We start from the raw sequence: 18,277 nt of genomic DNA on the forward strand, positions 1-18,277 counted from the left end.
ACATAGTAAAATACATGATGAAGGTTATAGAGGAGATACTCATAGTAAAATATTCATTTCATTTCATTTTTCATTTTATTGGATTTGTATGCCGCCCCTCTCCGTAGACTCGGGGCAGCTAACAACAGTAGTAAAAACAACATGCGACAATCCAATACTAAAGAAGCTAAAACCCCTTATTTTAAAACCAATCATACATACGAACGTATCATACATAAATTGTGGAAGCCTAGGGGGGAAATATATCTAAGAAAGAATAGAAAAGAAGATATAGTAACAGAACATGTCAATGAAAGAATAGAAGGAGAGATATAGGAATAGAAGAAAGGTATAGGAGATATAGGAGAGCAATAGGACAGGGGACGGAAGGCACTCTAGTGCACTTGTACTCGCCCCTTACTGACCTCTTAGGAATCTGGATAGGTCAGCTGTAGATAATCTAAGGGTAAAGTGTTGGGGGTTTGGGGATGACACTATGGAGTCCGGTAATGAGTTCCATGCTTCGACAACTCGGTTACTGAAGTCATATTTTTTACAGTCAAGTTTGGAGCGGTTAATATTAAGTTTAAATCTGTTGTGTGCTCTTGTGTTGTTGTGGTTGAAGCTGAAGTAGTCGCCGACAGGCAGGACGTTGCAGCATATGATCTTGTGGGCAATACTTAGATCTTGTTAAGGCATCTTAGTTCTAAACATTCTAGGCCCAGGATTGAAAGTCTAGTCTCATAGGGTATTCTGTTTCGAGTGGAGGAGCGAAGGGCTCTTCTGGTGAAGTATCTTTGGACATTTTCAAGGGTGTTGATGTCTGAGATGCGATATGGGTTCCAAACAGATGAGCTGTATTCGAGGATGGGTCTGGCAAAAGTTTTGTAAGCTCTGGTAAGTAGTGTGAGATTGCCAGAGCAGAAGCTACGGAGGATAAGGTTTACAACTCTTGAAGCCTTCTTGGCTATGTTGTTGCAGTGGGCTTTGGCACTTAAATCTTTTGTTATTAGTATACCAAGGTCTTTAACCGAGTGGGGATTATGTGATAATTTGATTATTCAGTTCGTATTTGGAGTTCTTCTTACCAATGTGTAAGACAGAGCATTTGCTAGTTGAGATTTGGAGTTGCCATGTGTTGGACCACTCAGAAACAGCGTCAAGGTCTGCCCTGATACTGTTTCCTATATTTTATCTTAGGATGGATATATGTTTATCCCAGGCATGTTTAAATTCAGTTACCAACCACGTCTGCTGGAAGTTTGTTCCAAGCATCTACTACTCTTTCAGTCCAATAATATTTTCTCACATTGCTTCTGATCTTTCCCCCAACTAACCCCAGATTGTGCCCCCTTGTTCTTGTGTTTCCTATTAAAAACACTTCCCTCCTGAACCTTATTTAACCCTTTGACATATTTAAATGTTTCGATCATGTCCCCCCTTTCCCTTCTGTCCCCCAGACTATACAGGTTGAGTTCTTTAAATCTTTCCTGATGCTTAAGACCTTCCACCATTTTTGTAGCCCATCCAGCACTGATGGACTCATTGGATCTGCCTCGACAGTCTACAGCTTTGCAGCTGGGTCTCCGGGAGTTTTAATTTCAATCTTTGTTGGGGTTTTTTTTTAATTCCATGAAGGTTTAAAAAAGAAACATTCCAACACCCACTGTGTTGAGCTTTGGAGCAACCTTATCCCTCCTCCAAAACATTAACTATTGTCTGATCAATTTTCACGCTATGGAATGTAATAATATCTTCCTCCAACTCTTACGAGTCCAACGCAGGAGAAGATTCCAGATGTACTTTTTGGAAACCATGCTTCATTCCTTTCCTGCATAGGAATTATTATTATTTTTTGGGTGGGTGGGGGAAGCCATTATCCTAATCTTTGTGATTTGTTTTTTCTCTCCAAGGCAGCTTTATCAGCTGCTCGGTTCCTCCTCCCCTTTGCATCACTTTTTTTTAATAGACTTTATTAATTTTCATAAAAACTAACATACAAACATACACACATTTAACATAGAATTGGGGTTGCAATTCCCCCTCTTATCATAGAAGTCAAATTTCGATACAGAAAGGAAAATACAGTATTAATACATTAAATCAACATATTAATTTAAATGAAAAGAAGAAATTTTGTTTAACCTTATATATATAAAAAACCTTTATATATGAACAAGATAAAACACACAAAAATTTAATCCATAGCGCTACTACTACAATTCTCACATATATTTTACTTTAATTCTTCTTCTTATTTATCCATATACAGTGTGCCCTCCATTTTCGCGGGTTCGAACTTCGCGAATAGCCTATACCACGGTTTTTAAAAAAATATTAATTAAAAAAATACTTCGCGGTTTTTTTCCTATACCACGGTTTTTCCTGCCCGATGACATCATACCTCATCGCCAAACTTTTGTCTGCCATTGCTGACTGGCTGAAATTTTAGCCAATCAGCGTTGTTACCGCAAAAAAAAAAAAATTATTGTTAATAAATAATTATGTTTATAAATATCAGGATCACTAAGTGTCTTATTCAATGGTGAGTACCTGTAATAATGGTGAATAAGTGGTTGTTAAGGGAATGGGAAATGGTAATTTAGGGATTTAAAGTGTTAAGGGATGGCTTGTGATACTGTTCATAGCCAAAAATGGTGTATTTACTTCCGCATCTCTACTTCGCGGAAATTCGACTTTTGCGGGCGGTTTTGGAACGCATCCCCCGCGAAAATTGAGGGAACACTGTATACACTTTATTCCAAATCACATAAAATTCTGATTCCTCTTGGTTGTTTAACCGTCTTGTCATCATATCCATTTCAGCGCAATCAAATATTTTCTTAATTACCTCTTCCTCTTTGGGAATGTTTTCCCCTTTCCAATTTTGTGCATATACTATCCTGGCCGCTGTCAAAATATGTATAACTAAATGGAAAATATCTTTCTTATATTTCTGTTTAGTTATGCCCAATAGATAAAATTCCGGGGTTTTTTCTATCTCTTGCGTTACTATTTCTTTTATTATTCTTTCTATCATTTTCCAATATAACTTAACCTTGCTACACGTCCACCATTGATGATAGTATGAACCTATTTCTTTCTTACATTTCCAACATAATGGAGACATATTTGAGAACATTTTTGCAATTCTACTTGGTGGGAGATGCCACCTGTAAAACATCTTAATTTGATTTTCTTTTAATGAAACCGACTTTGTCATTTTCCAGTTTGAGATCCAGACACTTTCCTGTGTCTCTATATCGATTTCTCTACCTATATTTTTACACCAACTTATCATATTGTCCTTTAAAGTCAAGTCTATATTTTTGTGTCCAATCATGTATTTATATGCTTTCCCTATTAATTTAGTCAGGCGGTAGGGAAAGCAAGTAGGATGCTTGGCTGTATAGCTAGAGGTATAACAAGCAGGAAGAGGGAGATTACGATCCCGCTATATAGAATGCTGGTGAGACCACATTTGGAATACTGTGTTCAGTTCTGGAGACCTCACCTACAAAAAGATATTGACAAAATTGAACGGGTCCAAAGACGGGCTACAAGAATGGTGGAAGGTCTTAAGCATAAAACGTATCAGGAAAGACTTCATGAACTCAATCTGTATAGTCTGGAGGACAGAAGGAAAAGGGGGGACATGATCGAAACATTTAAATATATTAAAGGGTTAAATAAGGTCCAGGAGGGAAGTGTTTTTAATAGGAAAGTGAACACAAGAACAAGGGGACACAATCTGAAGTTAGTTGGGGGAAAGATCAAAAGCAACATGAGAAAATATTATTTTACTGAAAGAGTAGTAGATCCTTGGAACAAACTTCCAGCAGACGTGGTAGATAAATCCACAGTAACTGAATTTAAACATGCCTGGGATAAACATATATCCATCCTAAGATAAAATACAGGAAATAGTATAAGGGCAGACTAGATGGACCAGGAGGTCTTTTTCTGCCGTCAGACTTCTATGTTTCTATGTTTCTAGTCTGGTTTGTAATTAATAGATTACCTAAAAAAAATTTACCCTTATTAAAAACATATATCTTACTATCTCTAGACTGAATCTGCATCACTTTCCTAAGAGAGAGAAATGAGGCTGGAGAAATTGACCAAGTGCCAGGGTTTGTGCAATCGGGGAAGAATGCAGACGAAACAGATCTCTCCCAACTTGCTGCTTTACTGTAATTCTATGCTGGTCAAACCATTCCAACATATCCTAATGAATTTTGATACAGCGGCGTGTGCGCCTGAGGCCCTAATTTCACAGCCCTTTGTAAAAACATTTCAGAGTCTGTTTCCAGGCAGAATATAATGCTAATACCCTAAATGTACACTTCCTTTACAGCCAGAATAGTAAGATTTACCAAAAGTAGCAATGCCTACGATAATTGCTAGCTATTAAAATTGTAAGGTCTTTAAAATATCTTCTTGGAACAAGGGAAGCAGATGCAAAAAATAATTCCCTCTTTTTTTTTAATATATATATAATTTATTAGTTTTATAAAAGGGAAGGGGGAAACGGGAATAAAAAATCAAAGAGGGGGAGGGAGAAGGAGAATACAAGTATAATGAGTTTAAATGTAAGATTTACAAGGAATTACCGAGGTCCATGATATTTCTTAATATACATATCATTATTATATAGTGACTAATATTATTACAGTACAGTGATACCTCGTCTTACAAACGCCTCGTCATACAAACTTTTCGAGATACAAACCCGGGGTTTAAGATTTTTTTGCCTCTTCTTACAAACTATTTTCACCTTACAAACCCACCGCCGCCACTGGGATGCCCCGCCTCCAGACTTCTGTTGCCAGCAAAGCACCCGTTTTTGCGCTGCTGTGATTCCCCTGAGGCTCCCCTCCATGGGAAACCCCACCTCCGGACTTCCATGTTTTTGTGATGCTGCAGGGGAATCCCAGCATGGGAATCCTAGCAGTGCAAAAACGGGTGCTTCACTGGCAACAGAAGTCCGGAGGTGGGGTTTCCCAGCGAGGGGAACCTCAGTGAAATCGCAGCATAGCAAAAAAACAGAGGTCCGGAGGTGGGGTTTCGAGGACTTCAGTGTTTTGGCGATGCTGCGATTTCACTGATGCTCCCTTCGCTGGGAAACCCCACCTCTGGACTTCCCTTGCCAGCGAAGCGATCGTTTTTGCGATGCTGGGATTCCCCTGCTGGGATTCACCCTGCAGCATTGCAAAAACACAGAAATCCAGAGGTGGGGTTTCCCATGGAGGGGAACCTCAGGGGAATCCCAACCTTGCAAAAATGGGTGTTTCGTCTGGCAAAAGGGGTGAATTTTGGGCTTGCACGCATTAATCGCTTTTCCATTGATTCCTTTGGGAAACATTGTTTCGTCTTACAAACTTTTCACCTTAAGAACCTCGTCCCGGAACCAATTAAGTTTGTAAGACAAGGTATCACTGTAGTTCTATTCATATTTTATTCAGTGACCATATTTATTATCTTTACCATATATATCTTAATAAATCTATGGGGGAGGTAGGATAGAAAAGGGGTTGTCTGCTTCGATAGCAGACATTGAGTTTAATGACTTGATGTTCTTATAAATAGGAATAGTTAAAGTTAAGATAAAGTTAGTTTTTCCCATGAGTAGATTTGAACTCAGCTTTTGGATTGCTTCGTATTGTAGATATCCATTGGTACCATTTCTCCCAGGCCTTATAGAAATCTGATTCTTTTTTGTTTCGTATTAAAATTGTAAGGTCTTTAAAATATTTTCTTGGAACAGGGAAAGCAGACGCAAAAAATAATTCCCTCTTATTATACAGAGAAAAGAAAAACATAACCTTCACAATATAGATAGCCCTCTACTTACGACCAAATTTCTGGAGGGCTCGCCTTGAAGCTTTAAAAAAGTGCACAGAGGCAGAATTTCTAACTTATAACAATTTATACGATCCGGTTCCTGTAAAGATTTCTGAAAGAAGGATCACATGGTGATTTGCAAGTAAGGATGATGATCATGGCTGAAGTTTAGTAACAGAAGGAAACCGAGTTTGTGGTGGAGTGCGTCTGGGCCAAAATAATAATAATAATAATTATTATTATTATTATTATTATTATTATTATTATTTATTGGATTTGTATGCCGCCCCTCTCCGTAGACTCGGGGCGGCTAACAACAATGATAAAAACAGAATTTAGCTCTGCATTTAGATTTCACTTCTAATTATTTGGTCAAGAATTCAGCGTATCATAATAGCCAATCGTTGCTAATTAAAAAGAGAGCTTCTCCATAAATTTTCTTTTAAAAATCACAAGAGTGGACGGCTCTGCAAATCTTCAGTATCTTTTATAGAAACATAGAAGACTGACGGCAGAAAAAGACCTCATGATCCATCTACTCTGCTCTTATACTATTTTTTGTATTTTATCTTAGGATGGATATATGTTTATCCCAGGCATGTTTAAATTCAGTTACTGTGGATTTACCAACCACGTCTGCTGGAAGTTTGTTCCAAGGATCTACTACTCTTTCAGTGAAATAATATTTTCTCATGTTGCTTTTGATCTTTCCCCCAACTAACCTCACATTGTGTCCCCTTGTTCTTGTGTTCACTTTCCTATTAAAAACACTTCCGCCTTATAGCCCACCACTGGCTATAAGGACTTCAAAAGCCATTCAACATTTTTGTACATCTGTTGCCCTCCAAATCTGGATTGGCATATTGGCTTGCTGGTATCTTCTAAAGCGGGACATCTGTGCGCCTGGAGCTTGGTCACTAGCGTGTGATGCGGGAAGCCAGATATGTTTTTCTGTCGTTGTTTTTATCCTTGTAGTTCAGAGCCATCTTAGATTATGAAATCCATCCATGCTGTGGTTAAAATTGGCTCCCAAGGTTAAAGAGAGTGGCTGAAGTTTAGTTGAGCTGCTTGCTTACAGACTTTCTGATTTCTGTTCTTTGAGAAGAAGCCTTACCATCAGTGTTCCCTCTAATTTTTTGGGGGGGTGGGCGGAAAAGTATAGTGTCTGAGCGGCAGTCCCTTTGGGACTGGGTGGCACAGAAATAATAAATAAACAAACAAACAAATAAAAAACCCACCCTGTTTTGCCTCCGAGAATTTCAAAATAAAATACTGTACTGTGTGTCTATAACAGTGAGCTCATAATAGGGCAACTCTATCAATATCAAAATGCCACTTAAATAGTTGAGCTAGTTTCAAACTAGATTTTGATTTTCTTTCTCTCTTCCTTACTCCCATTCTTTTTCTTTCTCTTTTCCTTCCTCTCTTTTGTCTATCTGTTTCTCTCTCTTCCTCTCTTCCTCCTTCTCTCCTTCCCTCTCACTCTTTCCCTCTTGGCTTCTGGGCAGGTTTGGAAAACTCTGAGTTGATGATGATTTTTAAGTGAGCGATTGCTCACTGCTCAGCTTAGAGGGAACTATGCTTACCATATAAAGCTATTGACAACGTAGGGGTTTTGGCACAAATGAACTGAATTGCATTCGAATGTTCTTCTCTGCCTCGTTTTCTCCTCTTCTCAAATACTCTTTCGAGGAGCCAGGAATCTTCCTAGACGGGACCTCTATTTAAGGAATATGAAATACAGTCTCAAGAGTCAGGAAAAGAACAAGCAGCTGTTACTTGGAGCCTGTTCTCACTTTCTCTCCATAAATCAAGTGATACCTTGTCTTACAAACCCCTCGTCATATAAACTTTTCGAGATACAAACCCGGGGTTTAAGATTTTTTTGCCTCTTCTTCCAAACTATTTTCACCTTACAAACCCAAGCCGCCGCCACTGGGATGCCCCGCCTCCGGACTTCTGTTGCTAGCGAAGCGCCCGTATTTGCGCTGCTGTGATTCCCCTGAGGCTCCCCTCCATGGGAAACCCCACCTCCGGACTTCCGTGTTTTTGCGATGCTGCAGGGGAATCCCAGCAGCGCAAAAACGGGCGCTTTGCTGGCAATGGAAGTCCGGAGGTGGGGTTTCCCAGCGAGGGGAGCCTCAGTGAAATCGCAGCATCACAAAAACACAAAGTCCGGAGGTGGGGTTTCGAGGACTTCCGGGTTTTTTGCAATGCTGCAATTTCGCTGAGGCTCCCCTCGCTGGGAAACCCCACCTCCGGACTTCCGTTGCCAGCGAAGTGCCCGTTTTTGCGCTGCTGGAATTCCCCTACTGAGATTCCCCTGCAGCATCACAAAAACACAGAAGTCTGTAGGTGGGGTTTCAAGGACTTCCGTATTTTTGCGATGCTGCGATTTCACTGAGGCTCCCCTCGCTGGGAAACCCCACCTCCGGACTTCCGTTGCCAGCGAAGCACCCGTTTTTGCGCTGCTGGGATTCCCCTGCTGGGATTCCCCTGCAGCATCACAAAAACACGGAAATCCAGAGGTGGGGTTTCCCATGGAGGGGAGCCTCAGGAGAATCCCAGCAGTGCAAAAAAGGGCCCTTCGGCTGGCAAAAGGGGTGAGTTTTGGGCTTGCACACATTAATCACTTTCCCATTGATTCCTATGGGAAACATTGTTTTGTCTTACAAACTTTTCACCTTACAAACCTCATCCTGGAATGAATTAAGTTCGTAAGACGAGGTATCACTGTATTCCCTACTTGGGAATTTATTTTGTTTTAAACTGTGTTTCCATCTAAAAACCCAGGGGTCTTTGTAATTGAAGGACTTATAGGTACTTGTTCATTTTGTATGGGTGGGACAGCTTGATCATCCCTTCTGGTCTTCTCCAGAATTACTTAGCTGAAGTAGCGTGCAAACGTATTACTTTCTTGGCAGCCATCTTGAAATTCTGGCATTTCCTTCTCATCTTTCCTTGGGGTTGATGCCTCCTAGGTGAGAGACAAATACTTTTACAGTAACTAAAGATGGAACCTGGCCAACATAGAAGAGATGGTTGGCATCCAAAGAAACGTGTCTGTTTGTGGTGTCGTTCCTATGGGCCATCTTCCCCTCTGCAGAGTAGAATAATAAAACTCTTATCTCCCCCAGACACTCTTATATATTTAAATAAGGAATGTGGCTATAAATCCAATATATGTAAATTTTAAAAAGCGTAGTAAGTTCGTCATACGTTGAGAGAATCCAATAGAAGAGACTATCTATAAAGACTGTCTTCTTTATAACAAATGGGTTTTTTTATTATGGGGTTATAGTCTTAGATATAATATTCGACTTTTTTTTTACTGCTTTGTATCTATTTATATTGTATTCATATTATTATTGTAAGCCGCCCTGAATCCTTCAGAATTGGGCGGCATAGAAGTCAAATTAATAATAATAATAATAATAATAATAATAATAATAATAATAATAATAATAATAATAATAATACTGGCGGCACAAGAACAGGCCATTAGAACAAATGCTGTCAAAGCCAGAATTGAAAAATCAACAGACGATCCAAAGTGCAGACTCTGTAAAGAAACAGATGAAACAATCGATCACATACTCAGCTGCTGCAAAAAGATCGCACAGACTGACTACAAGCATAGACATGATGCTGTGGCACAGATGATCCACTGGAACTTGTGCCGGAACTACCATCTTACCAGTGGCAAAGAACTGGTGGGATCATAAGCCCGAAAAAGTGGTCGAAAATGAGCAAGCAAAACTACTGTGGGACTTCTGACTTCAGACTGACCGAATTCTGAAGCATAACACACCAGACATTGTGATCGTGGAGAAAAAGAAAGTATGGATCGTCGACATCGCAATCCCAGGAGACAGCAGAATTGAGGAGAAGCAGCTAGAGAAATTAGTGAAATACGAAGATCTAAAAATCGAACTGCAACGACTCTGGCATAAGCCAGTGAAAGTGGTCCCAGTGGTACTTGGCACGCTGGGCGCAGTGCCAAAGGATCTCAGCGGACATTTGAAAACCATCGGAATTGACAAAATCTCCATCTGTCAATTGCAAAAGGCCGCTTTACTGGGATCAGCAAACATAATTCGCCGCTACATCACGCAGTCCTAGGTGCTTGGGAAGCGCCCGATGGGTGATGAAATACGAAATCCAGCATAGTGATCTCGTTTGCTGTGTTGTACTGATAATAATAATTTATTAGATTTGCATGCCGCCCCTGTCCAAAGATTCGGGGCGGCTCACAACAATAATAAAACAGTGTGACAATGTAAACAAAACTAATATTAAAAAACATCTAAAACCCCCTCATTTAAAAAACTATGCAACACACGCATTCCATACATAAAACTATAAAAAGCCTGGGGGAGATGTCTCAATTTCCCCATGCCTGATGATATAGGTAGGTCTTAAGTAGTTTGCGAAAGACAAGGAGGGTGGGGGCAGTTCTGATCTCTGGGGGAAGTTGATTCCAGAGGGCCGGGGCCGCCACAGAGAAGGCTCTTCCCCTGGGGCCCGCCAGACGACATTGTTTAGTCGACGGGACCTGGAGAAGGCCAACTCTGTGGGACCTAACCGGTCGCTGGGATTCGTGTCGCAGAAGACGGTCCTGGAGGTATTCTGGCCTGATGCCATGTAGGGCTTTAAAGGTCATTACCAACACTTTGAATTGTGACCGGAAACTGATCGGCAGCCAATGAATGAATGAATGAATGAAGTTGGTGTTCACTCCCTGTTATATACAGTTTGCAGCCTATGTGTATTAAATAACACATGTGTGGCTTATTTAAAGTAGTTACAGAGGTGGGTTCCTCCCAGTTCAGACCAGTTCTCCTGAACCGGCAGTGACTTGTTGGTGATGTCACCAGAACTAGTCCTGTTGGTGCCAGTCCATGGCTGCCACCAGACGGTGGTGGGCAAAAGTCCAAGAGGCCAGGCAGCCCCGCCTGCCACTGCCCGGAGCTCGCTTTTTACCCCCCCCCCCGCCCCTACCAGCAAGAGCCACAGAGGGAAAAAAGGTACAGCCCATGATGGCAAGGCCTGGCCAGTAGGTCGGTGGGCAGCCTTTGGGGGAGATAGCAGCTCTTGCGTTGGGGCTAAGAGGGACGGTGGCAGGAGAAGGAAGAAAATGAAACGCGGCTTTGATGCTCCGGGGATGCAGGAAGTGAGGGTCTTTCACAGCCGCATGGTGCCTCTTTAATTTTATTTATTTATTTATTAGATTTGTATGCCGCCCCTCTCTGAAGACTCAGGGCGGCTAACAACAATAAAGAAGACAATGTAAACAAATCTAATATTAAAAATAATCTAAAAAACCCCAATTTAAAGAACCAATCATACATACAAGCATTGCCTTTCGCAAACTCCTTAAAACCCACCTCTGCTGTCAGGCATGGGGGAACTGAAACATCTCCCCCTTGCCCATGTTATTCTGGTGTTAGATTGATTGTGTGCTTGTTTTTTTAATATTCTGGGGTTGTTTTTATGAATTATTTAGCTTAACATTGTAATTGGATTGGTGGGTATTGGATTTGTTATTATGTATTGTTTTTACCTTGTTGTGAGCCGCCCCGAGTTTGGGGAGAGGGGCGGCATATAAATCCAATAAATCTAATCTAATCTAATCATGTATAAATTCTACAAGCCTAGGGGGAAGGGAAAAATTTCAATTCCCCCATGCCTCACGACAGAAGTGGGTTTTAAGGAGCTTGCGAAAGACAAGGAGGGTGGGGGCAACTCTGATATCTGGGAGGAGCCTCTGCTGGGGAGATGGCCAGGCCGGCACTTAGCAGCGGCTTCTTCCAAGCACAGGCATGGCCCTCTCTCCGTGCAAATGGCTGCCGCCCGCCCGCCTGCCAAGGGCTTCTGTGCCACCCTTCTAATCGCATGGCCGCCTGGATTAACAGATGTGGTGGGGACGTCTTGCATACTGCCTCCATGCACTGCGCTTGGCAGGGGTTGCCACCCCCCCCTTCTCGCTGCCCTCCCTCCCTGCCTGGTAGGAAGAGGAGGAGGGAGGCGAGGTGGGAGGCAGAGAGCTACGCGGGGCTCGGCTCGGCTCGAGTCTTTGGAGAGGGGCGGCATACAAATCTAATAAATTATTATTATTATTATTATTATTATTATTATTATTATTATTATTATTCAGAGCATGTGGGGCGCCTGCCCCGGCTCTCAACCTCAACTTGCTTGTCCCTCACACAAAACCATCCCCTCTTCCCTGCCTCCCCCTTTCCCCCTGTGCCAACCCAGAAGGTTTGGGGGACGCTGTTTTAGCAGACACAAGAGTAGAGAAAAGGATTTCCTGCTCCATTCTCAGCCGGTGCCTATAAAACATACCAAGCCTGCACTTTCCTCCCAAGAGGAAATCATAGATAATAAACGACTGAACAAGCCGAGACTCAGCTGGAGCGGGAACATCTGGTTGGGAGGTGCACCCTCTCTGTCACCTCGACTTCCGTGGTTAGATGGCTCTCCGAAAGGAAGGAAGCCCAGCCATGACCTTCCTCCCTTTCTCTGCAGCAGCAGCCCATCCAGTCTCTCGTTATTCTAATTTTTGGTTCCACTCCCTGTCTCTCTCCCTGACCCATCCCAGAAGTTCAAAAGGAGGCAGCCGTTAGAAACACACACACACACACACACACACTTCCACCACGGCGTGAGTTAAAGCCTGACTTTGGGGTCACCCAGTGGTGAAATCTTTTTTTTTTTTACTACCAGTTCTGTGGGTGTAGCTTGGTAGGTGTGGCAAGGGAAGGATACTGCAAAATCCCCCATTCTCACTTGATTCCAGGGAAGGATACTGTAAAATCTCTATTCTCACCCACTCCAGGGGAAGGATACTGCAAAATCCCCCATTTCCACTTGATTCCAGGGAAGGGTACTGCAATATCTCTATTCCCATCCCACTCCAGGGGAAGGATACTGCAAAATCCCCCAATCCTGAAGAAAGATACTGCAAAATCCCCATTCCTTCCCCAATCCTGGGAAAAGATACTGCAAAATCTCCATTCCCTCCCCACTCCAGGGGAAGGATACTGCAAAATCTCCATTCCCTCCCCACTCCAGGGGAAGGACACTGCAAAATCTCCATTCCCTCCCCACTCCAGGGGAAGGATACTGCAAAATCTCCATTCCCTCCCCACTCCAGGGGAAGGACACTGCAAAATCTCCATTCCCTCCCCACTCCAGGGGAAGGATACTGCAAAATCTCCGTTCCCTCCCCACTCCAGGGGAAGGACACTGAAAAATCTCCGTTCCCTCCCCACTCCAGGGGAAGGACACTGCAAAATCTCCATTCCCTCCCCACTCCAGGGGAAGGACACTGCAAAATCTCCATTCCCTCCCCACTCCAGGGGAAGGACACTGAAAAATCTCCGTTCCCTCCCCACTCCAGGGGAAGGACACTGCAAAATCTCCGTTCCCTCCCCACTCCAGGGGAAGGACACTGCAAAATCTCCGTTCCCTCCCCACTCCAGGGGAAGGACACTGAAAAATCTCCGTTCCCTCCCCACTCCAGGGGAAGGACACTGCAAAATCTCCATTCCCTCCCCACTCCAGGGGAAGGATACTGCAAAATCTCCATTCCCTCCCCACTCCAGGGGAAGGATACTGCAAAATCTCCGTTCCCTCCCCACTCTAGGGGAAGGATACTGCAAAATCTCCATTCCCTCCCCACTCCAGGGGAAGGACACTGCAAAATCTCCGTTCCCTCCCCACTCCAGGGGAAGGATACTGCAAAATCTCCATTCCCTCCCCACTCCAGGGGAAGGATACTGCAAAATCTCCGTTCCCTCCCCACTCCAGGGGAAGGACACTGCAAAATCTCCATTCCCTCCCCACTCCAGGGGAAGGACACTGCAAAATCTCCATTCCCTCCCCACTCCAGGGGAAGGATACTGCAAAATCTCCGTTCCCTCCCCACTCCAGGGGAAGGATACTGCAAAATCTCCATTCCCTCCCCACTCCAGGGGAAGGATACTGCAAAATCCCCATTCCCTCTCCACTCCAGGGGAAAGATACTGCAAAATCTCCATTCCCTCCCCACTCCAGGGGAAGGATACTGCAAAATCTCCATTCCCTCCCCACTCCAGGGGAAGGATACTGCAAAATCCCCATTCCCACTTGATTCCAGGGAAGGATATGTAAAAATCTCTATTCCCACTCACTCCAGGGGAAGGACACTGCAAAATCCCAAATTCCCACTTGATTCCAGGAAAGGATACTGCAAAATCTCCATTCCCACCCCACTCCGGGGCCAGCCAGAGGGGGTATTTGCTGGTTCTCCGAACTACTAAAAGTTCCTGCTACCGGTTCTCCAGAACCTGTCAGAACTTGCTGGATTTCCCTCCTGGAGTCACCTCTCCAGCATTGCTCTCCACACTTAAAGGGCACTGGCTCTATTATCTTGTGGAACAGGAAGATGGATTTAATCTTCTACCTGGTTTTAAGGAATTACTCATCCCATAACACAAAAAAAGCTTGCTAGGTGGAGAGAATTTCCTTCTTCCTTATAAAAATAAGTGAGCAAAATTGGGCATGAGAGACTAAACTCCTGGTTGCCATATGGAATAAATTGTAGGAATTCTGATGTAGGCTGAAATAGAGCTGATGTCCATTTTTGTGTTCTAGGACCCTTTCTCCAACGATCCTTTTGGCCTGAGCATTTTTGCAAAAAAAAAGCAGCTGCTTTAAGGAACAAGCCAAAATAAAAGTGGCAAATAATCATTTTTATGAGTTGTTTTTCCTTTACTTTAGTCCAGATTCTAAAATGAGTAATTTATCTTTGTTATGTCTTGTAATAACCAAAATAAATCTATTTCCCATGAGAAGCTATTTATTTTTTACAATTAATTCCAAAATCTTATACTAAAGGGAAGTTAATATTCCAAATTTATCGGAACCTTTAACATGCTTATTTAAATCAAAATATTTTTTGTTTCAAATTCTTTCAGTTTTCAAACTTTTCTTCTGAAGGTCTCTAATGGCTTGAAGAAGATTAATAGGCAATTTCCAAAAGTGATTAGAAAGTGAGGTTGGTGAACTTAGTGTCCTTTAAAACAGTGTTTTTCAACCAGTGTGCCGCGAAACATGGTCAGGTGTGCCGCGAAGAAGGAAGCTCAGGTTCCGGTCTCGCAACTTTTTGCTGAGAGTGAGAGAGAGAGAGAGAAAGAAAGCAAGAGAGAGAGAAAGAGAAAGAAAGAAAGAAAGAGAGAAAGAGAGAGAGAAAGAGAGTGAGAGAGAGAAAGCAAGAGAGAGAAAAAAAGAGAAACAGAGAAAGCAAGAGTGATAGAGAGAGAAAGCAAGAAAGATAGAGAGAGAGAGAAAGAAAGAAAGAAAGCAAGAGAGAGAGAGAGAGAAAAGGAGAGGAAGGGAGAGAGAAATGAGCAAAAAGGGGAGGAAAAAAGAGAAATGAGAAAATGATTGAGACAGAGAATGAGAGGAAAGAGAGAGAAACAAAAGAGAGAGAAGTGACTCTTGATTTAAAGCATATGATAAAAAGCACCCAAAGAATAAGAGAGAAAAAAAACCCAGCCCTCACCTGTTTTTGGAAATGGTTCAAGAGTGTGTATACACACACAAGGGTGGGGAGGAGACGAACTTTACGAAAGGCAAGGAGGGTGGCGGCTGTTCTGATCTCCAGGGGGAGCTGGTTCCAGAGGGTTGGGGCCACCACAGAGAAGACTCTTCTCCTGGGTCCCATGAAACGACATTGTTTAGTCGACAGGACCCGGAGAAGGCCAACTCTGTGGGACCTAACCGGTCGCTTGGATTTTATTAGGTAACTGCTTCATTTCTGAAGCAACAAGGACCATGTAGCTATAGCGGGCAAGACAGTAACCCCCAGTGCCCAGTGAAGAAGGGACTTGTGAATATATAAATACAACTTTGGTATTCCCTGACATGAAGACATTTCTTGTCTTCGGTAATGCACTTTTCTTTCTGTAAAGTTTCTGCTGTCAGTTAGTTCCTGACTTATGAGCTGAGATTTAATGACATATTTGTTATGTAGCCTAATAGTTTCCAGTTAAGTGTAATGGAATTTGTAGCAGGAAATGTTATCGAAGAAGATCGTTTGGCAGATAAAAGTTAATGTAGAAATGCACATGTTAATTTTTTTGAGTTTGAGATTTATTGAACTGCATTGTCTGGGGTATAAAGGCGCAAGTAACCAATATATATATAAATTGCCAGTGCAGTCAGATGGGGAAACGATTGAAGGATTGACTAAATGGTGGCAAAATGAGATACAAGTAGAGGTACAAGAGATGGAAAATATAGTAGAAAATGTAAGGAAAATTAAAAATACAAGAATCAGGGAAATGAGAAGGAAAATATTACATAAGTGGCATTTTACTCCCGTTCAACTCGCACACTTTCAGCAGAATGTCAGGGGGAATTGTTGGCATAGGTGTCAAGATAAAGGAGTGTTGATGCATATGTTTTGGGAATGCCCGATAGTGCAGGAATTTTGGCAAAAAGTGAAAGAGGATATCAATAGAATGCTAAATATACAATGGAAAATCACTAAGAAAATGGCAGTACTAGTTAAAAGCAATGCGATGGGAGAATTTAGAGAAATAAAAAAAGCAGCAATAGAAAGCGCTCAGGCGGTAATAGACTTGGGTTGGAAGGATGCAACAAAATGGACAATGCAAAATTGGTATAGGTACATGGCGGACCATATTCAATTTGAAATTATGGATAGAAGGATAAATTTGGATAATGAAACTGAGTTGGGACAACTGATGGGACGGTGGGACAAGGTAAGACGATATATGACGAGCAGAATCCGAGACCAAGCTACAAGAAATAAATTGGAATCACTCTATAATATGTAAATAGATATATTGCTCTTAGGTCAAGTGGACTATACAAGAAACACCTCCGATTTGGTGGTGGGGAATGTGTGTGTGTCTGGGTGGTGGGCTCATTTCACTGTGCACTGTTTTATGTTGTGTGTAATATAAATTCGTTAAAAATTAATTTTAAAAAATTTAAAAAAAGAACTGCATTGTCTGGCAAGAATTGCATTGTGCAAGAAGGCGAGTTTAAGCTTTCAAACCCATCTTCTGTATGTGTGTGTTTGTACTTGTGAAGGTCATGAAAACAGATGGAACCAGCAGAAGAGTCCTTGTAGAAGACAAGCTGCCCCACATCTTTGGTTTCACTCTACTGGGGGACTATGTTTATTGGACAGACTGGCAAAGAAGAAGCATTGAGCGGGTTCATAAGCGGACAGCAGAAAGGGAGATCATAATTGACCAGTTGCCTGATCTCATGGGCCTGAAGGCTACCAATGTCCACAAGATCATGGGTGAGTATCTTAAACATCTAACTCCTCCTGTAAACCAACAACATTGTTTTGTGAACATTTACATACTTTTTAAGTACCCTAGCCACAAGAATAAGGAATTTATGAGGATTTGAAAATCCCCAATACAGACCCTTTCAATATTGTCTAAAATGGGGGGTGGGGAAGACCCTCTACTGATCCTGTAGTTTAATCCTACAGCAGTGGATCTCAATTTAGGGGTTAGGACCCCTTTGGGGGTCGAATGACCGTTTCAGAGGGGTCGCCTAAGACCCTGGGAAAAGACAAATTTTCCAAATTTTCACATTGCTCTGCAATTTCGTGGTTTGCAGTTTTCTGAACATAAAGAACAATCCTTGTTTGGTTTTTTCCAAATCTGAGTGTGTGTGTGTTTGATTCATTCCTTTGTTCTTGGGTGGCTCGAGGCTAGGCAGAACAGAGTGTATCTTATAGTTATTGCAGAGAATTGCTTTGGTCCGGCAAGATTCTGTCTGTGGGTGAACAGCAATAAACAGTTCAGAAATAACTCCATTCTTTCAAGCAACGCTAAAGACTTCCTTTCTGCTTTCTTTAGGTACAAATCCTTGCTCAGAATCCAACGGGGGCTGCAGCCACCTCTGCTTGTATCGGCCTCAAGGATTGCGCTGCGCCTGCCCCATTGGCCTGGAGCTCCTGAGTGACCTGAAGACCTGCATTGTCCCAGAAGCCTTCTTGCTGTTTTCCCGTAGAGCAGATATCCGACGAATCTCTCTCGAGACAAACAACAATAATGTTGCTATTCCACTAACGGGAGTCAAGGAAGCCTCTGCCTTGGATTTTGATGTGACTGACAATCGCATATATTGGACAGACATCTCACTGAAGGTAATGCGGCCATATCTTGACCATGGTTAGCATATCTCTAGTGTTTTATCAAGCTGGACTAACCATATATACAGTGATACCTCGTCTTACAAACAACTCGTCATACAAACTTTTCGAGATACAAACCCGGGGTTTAAGATTTTTTTGCCTCTTCTTACAAACTATTTTCACCTTACAAACCCACCGCCGCCGCTGGGATGCCCCGCCTCTGGACTTCTGTTGCCAGCGAAGCGCCCGTTTTTGTGCTGCTGGGATGCCCCTGAGGCT

The 18,277-nt window shown here is 42.5% G+C and overlaps 1 protein-coding gene across 1 annotated transcript in view; it reads left to right on the forward strand.

Moving 5' to 3' along the window:
* The window catches only part of LRP6 (LDL receptor related protein 6), a 134,193-nt gene that overhangs the window by 68,581 nt on the left and 47,335 nt on the right, over positions 1 to 18,277 (forward strand). Inside the window, exons 8-9 of the mRNA XM_070755242.1 lie at positions 16,933 to 17,149; positions 17,721 to 18,010. Of these exons, the coding sequence (XP_070611343.1) occupies positions 16,933 to 17,149; positions 17,721 to 18,010 (507 nt within the window). The remainder of the gene's footprint in view (positions 1 to 16,932; positions 17,150 to 17,720; positions 18,011 to 18,277) is intronic.

This window comes from Erythrolamprus reginae, chromosome 6 (assembly GCF_031021105.1).
Source record: "Erythrolamprus reginae isolate rEryReg1 chromosome 6, rEryReg1.hap1, whole genome shotgun sequence".
In the NCBI taxonomy this organism is placed as follows: Eukaryota; Metazoa; Chordata; class Lepidosauria; order Squamata; family Dipsadidae; genus Erythrolamprus; species Erythrolamprus reginae.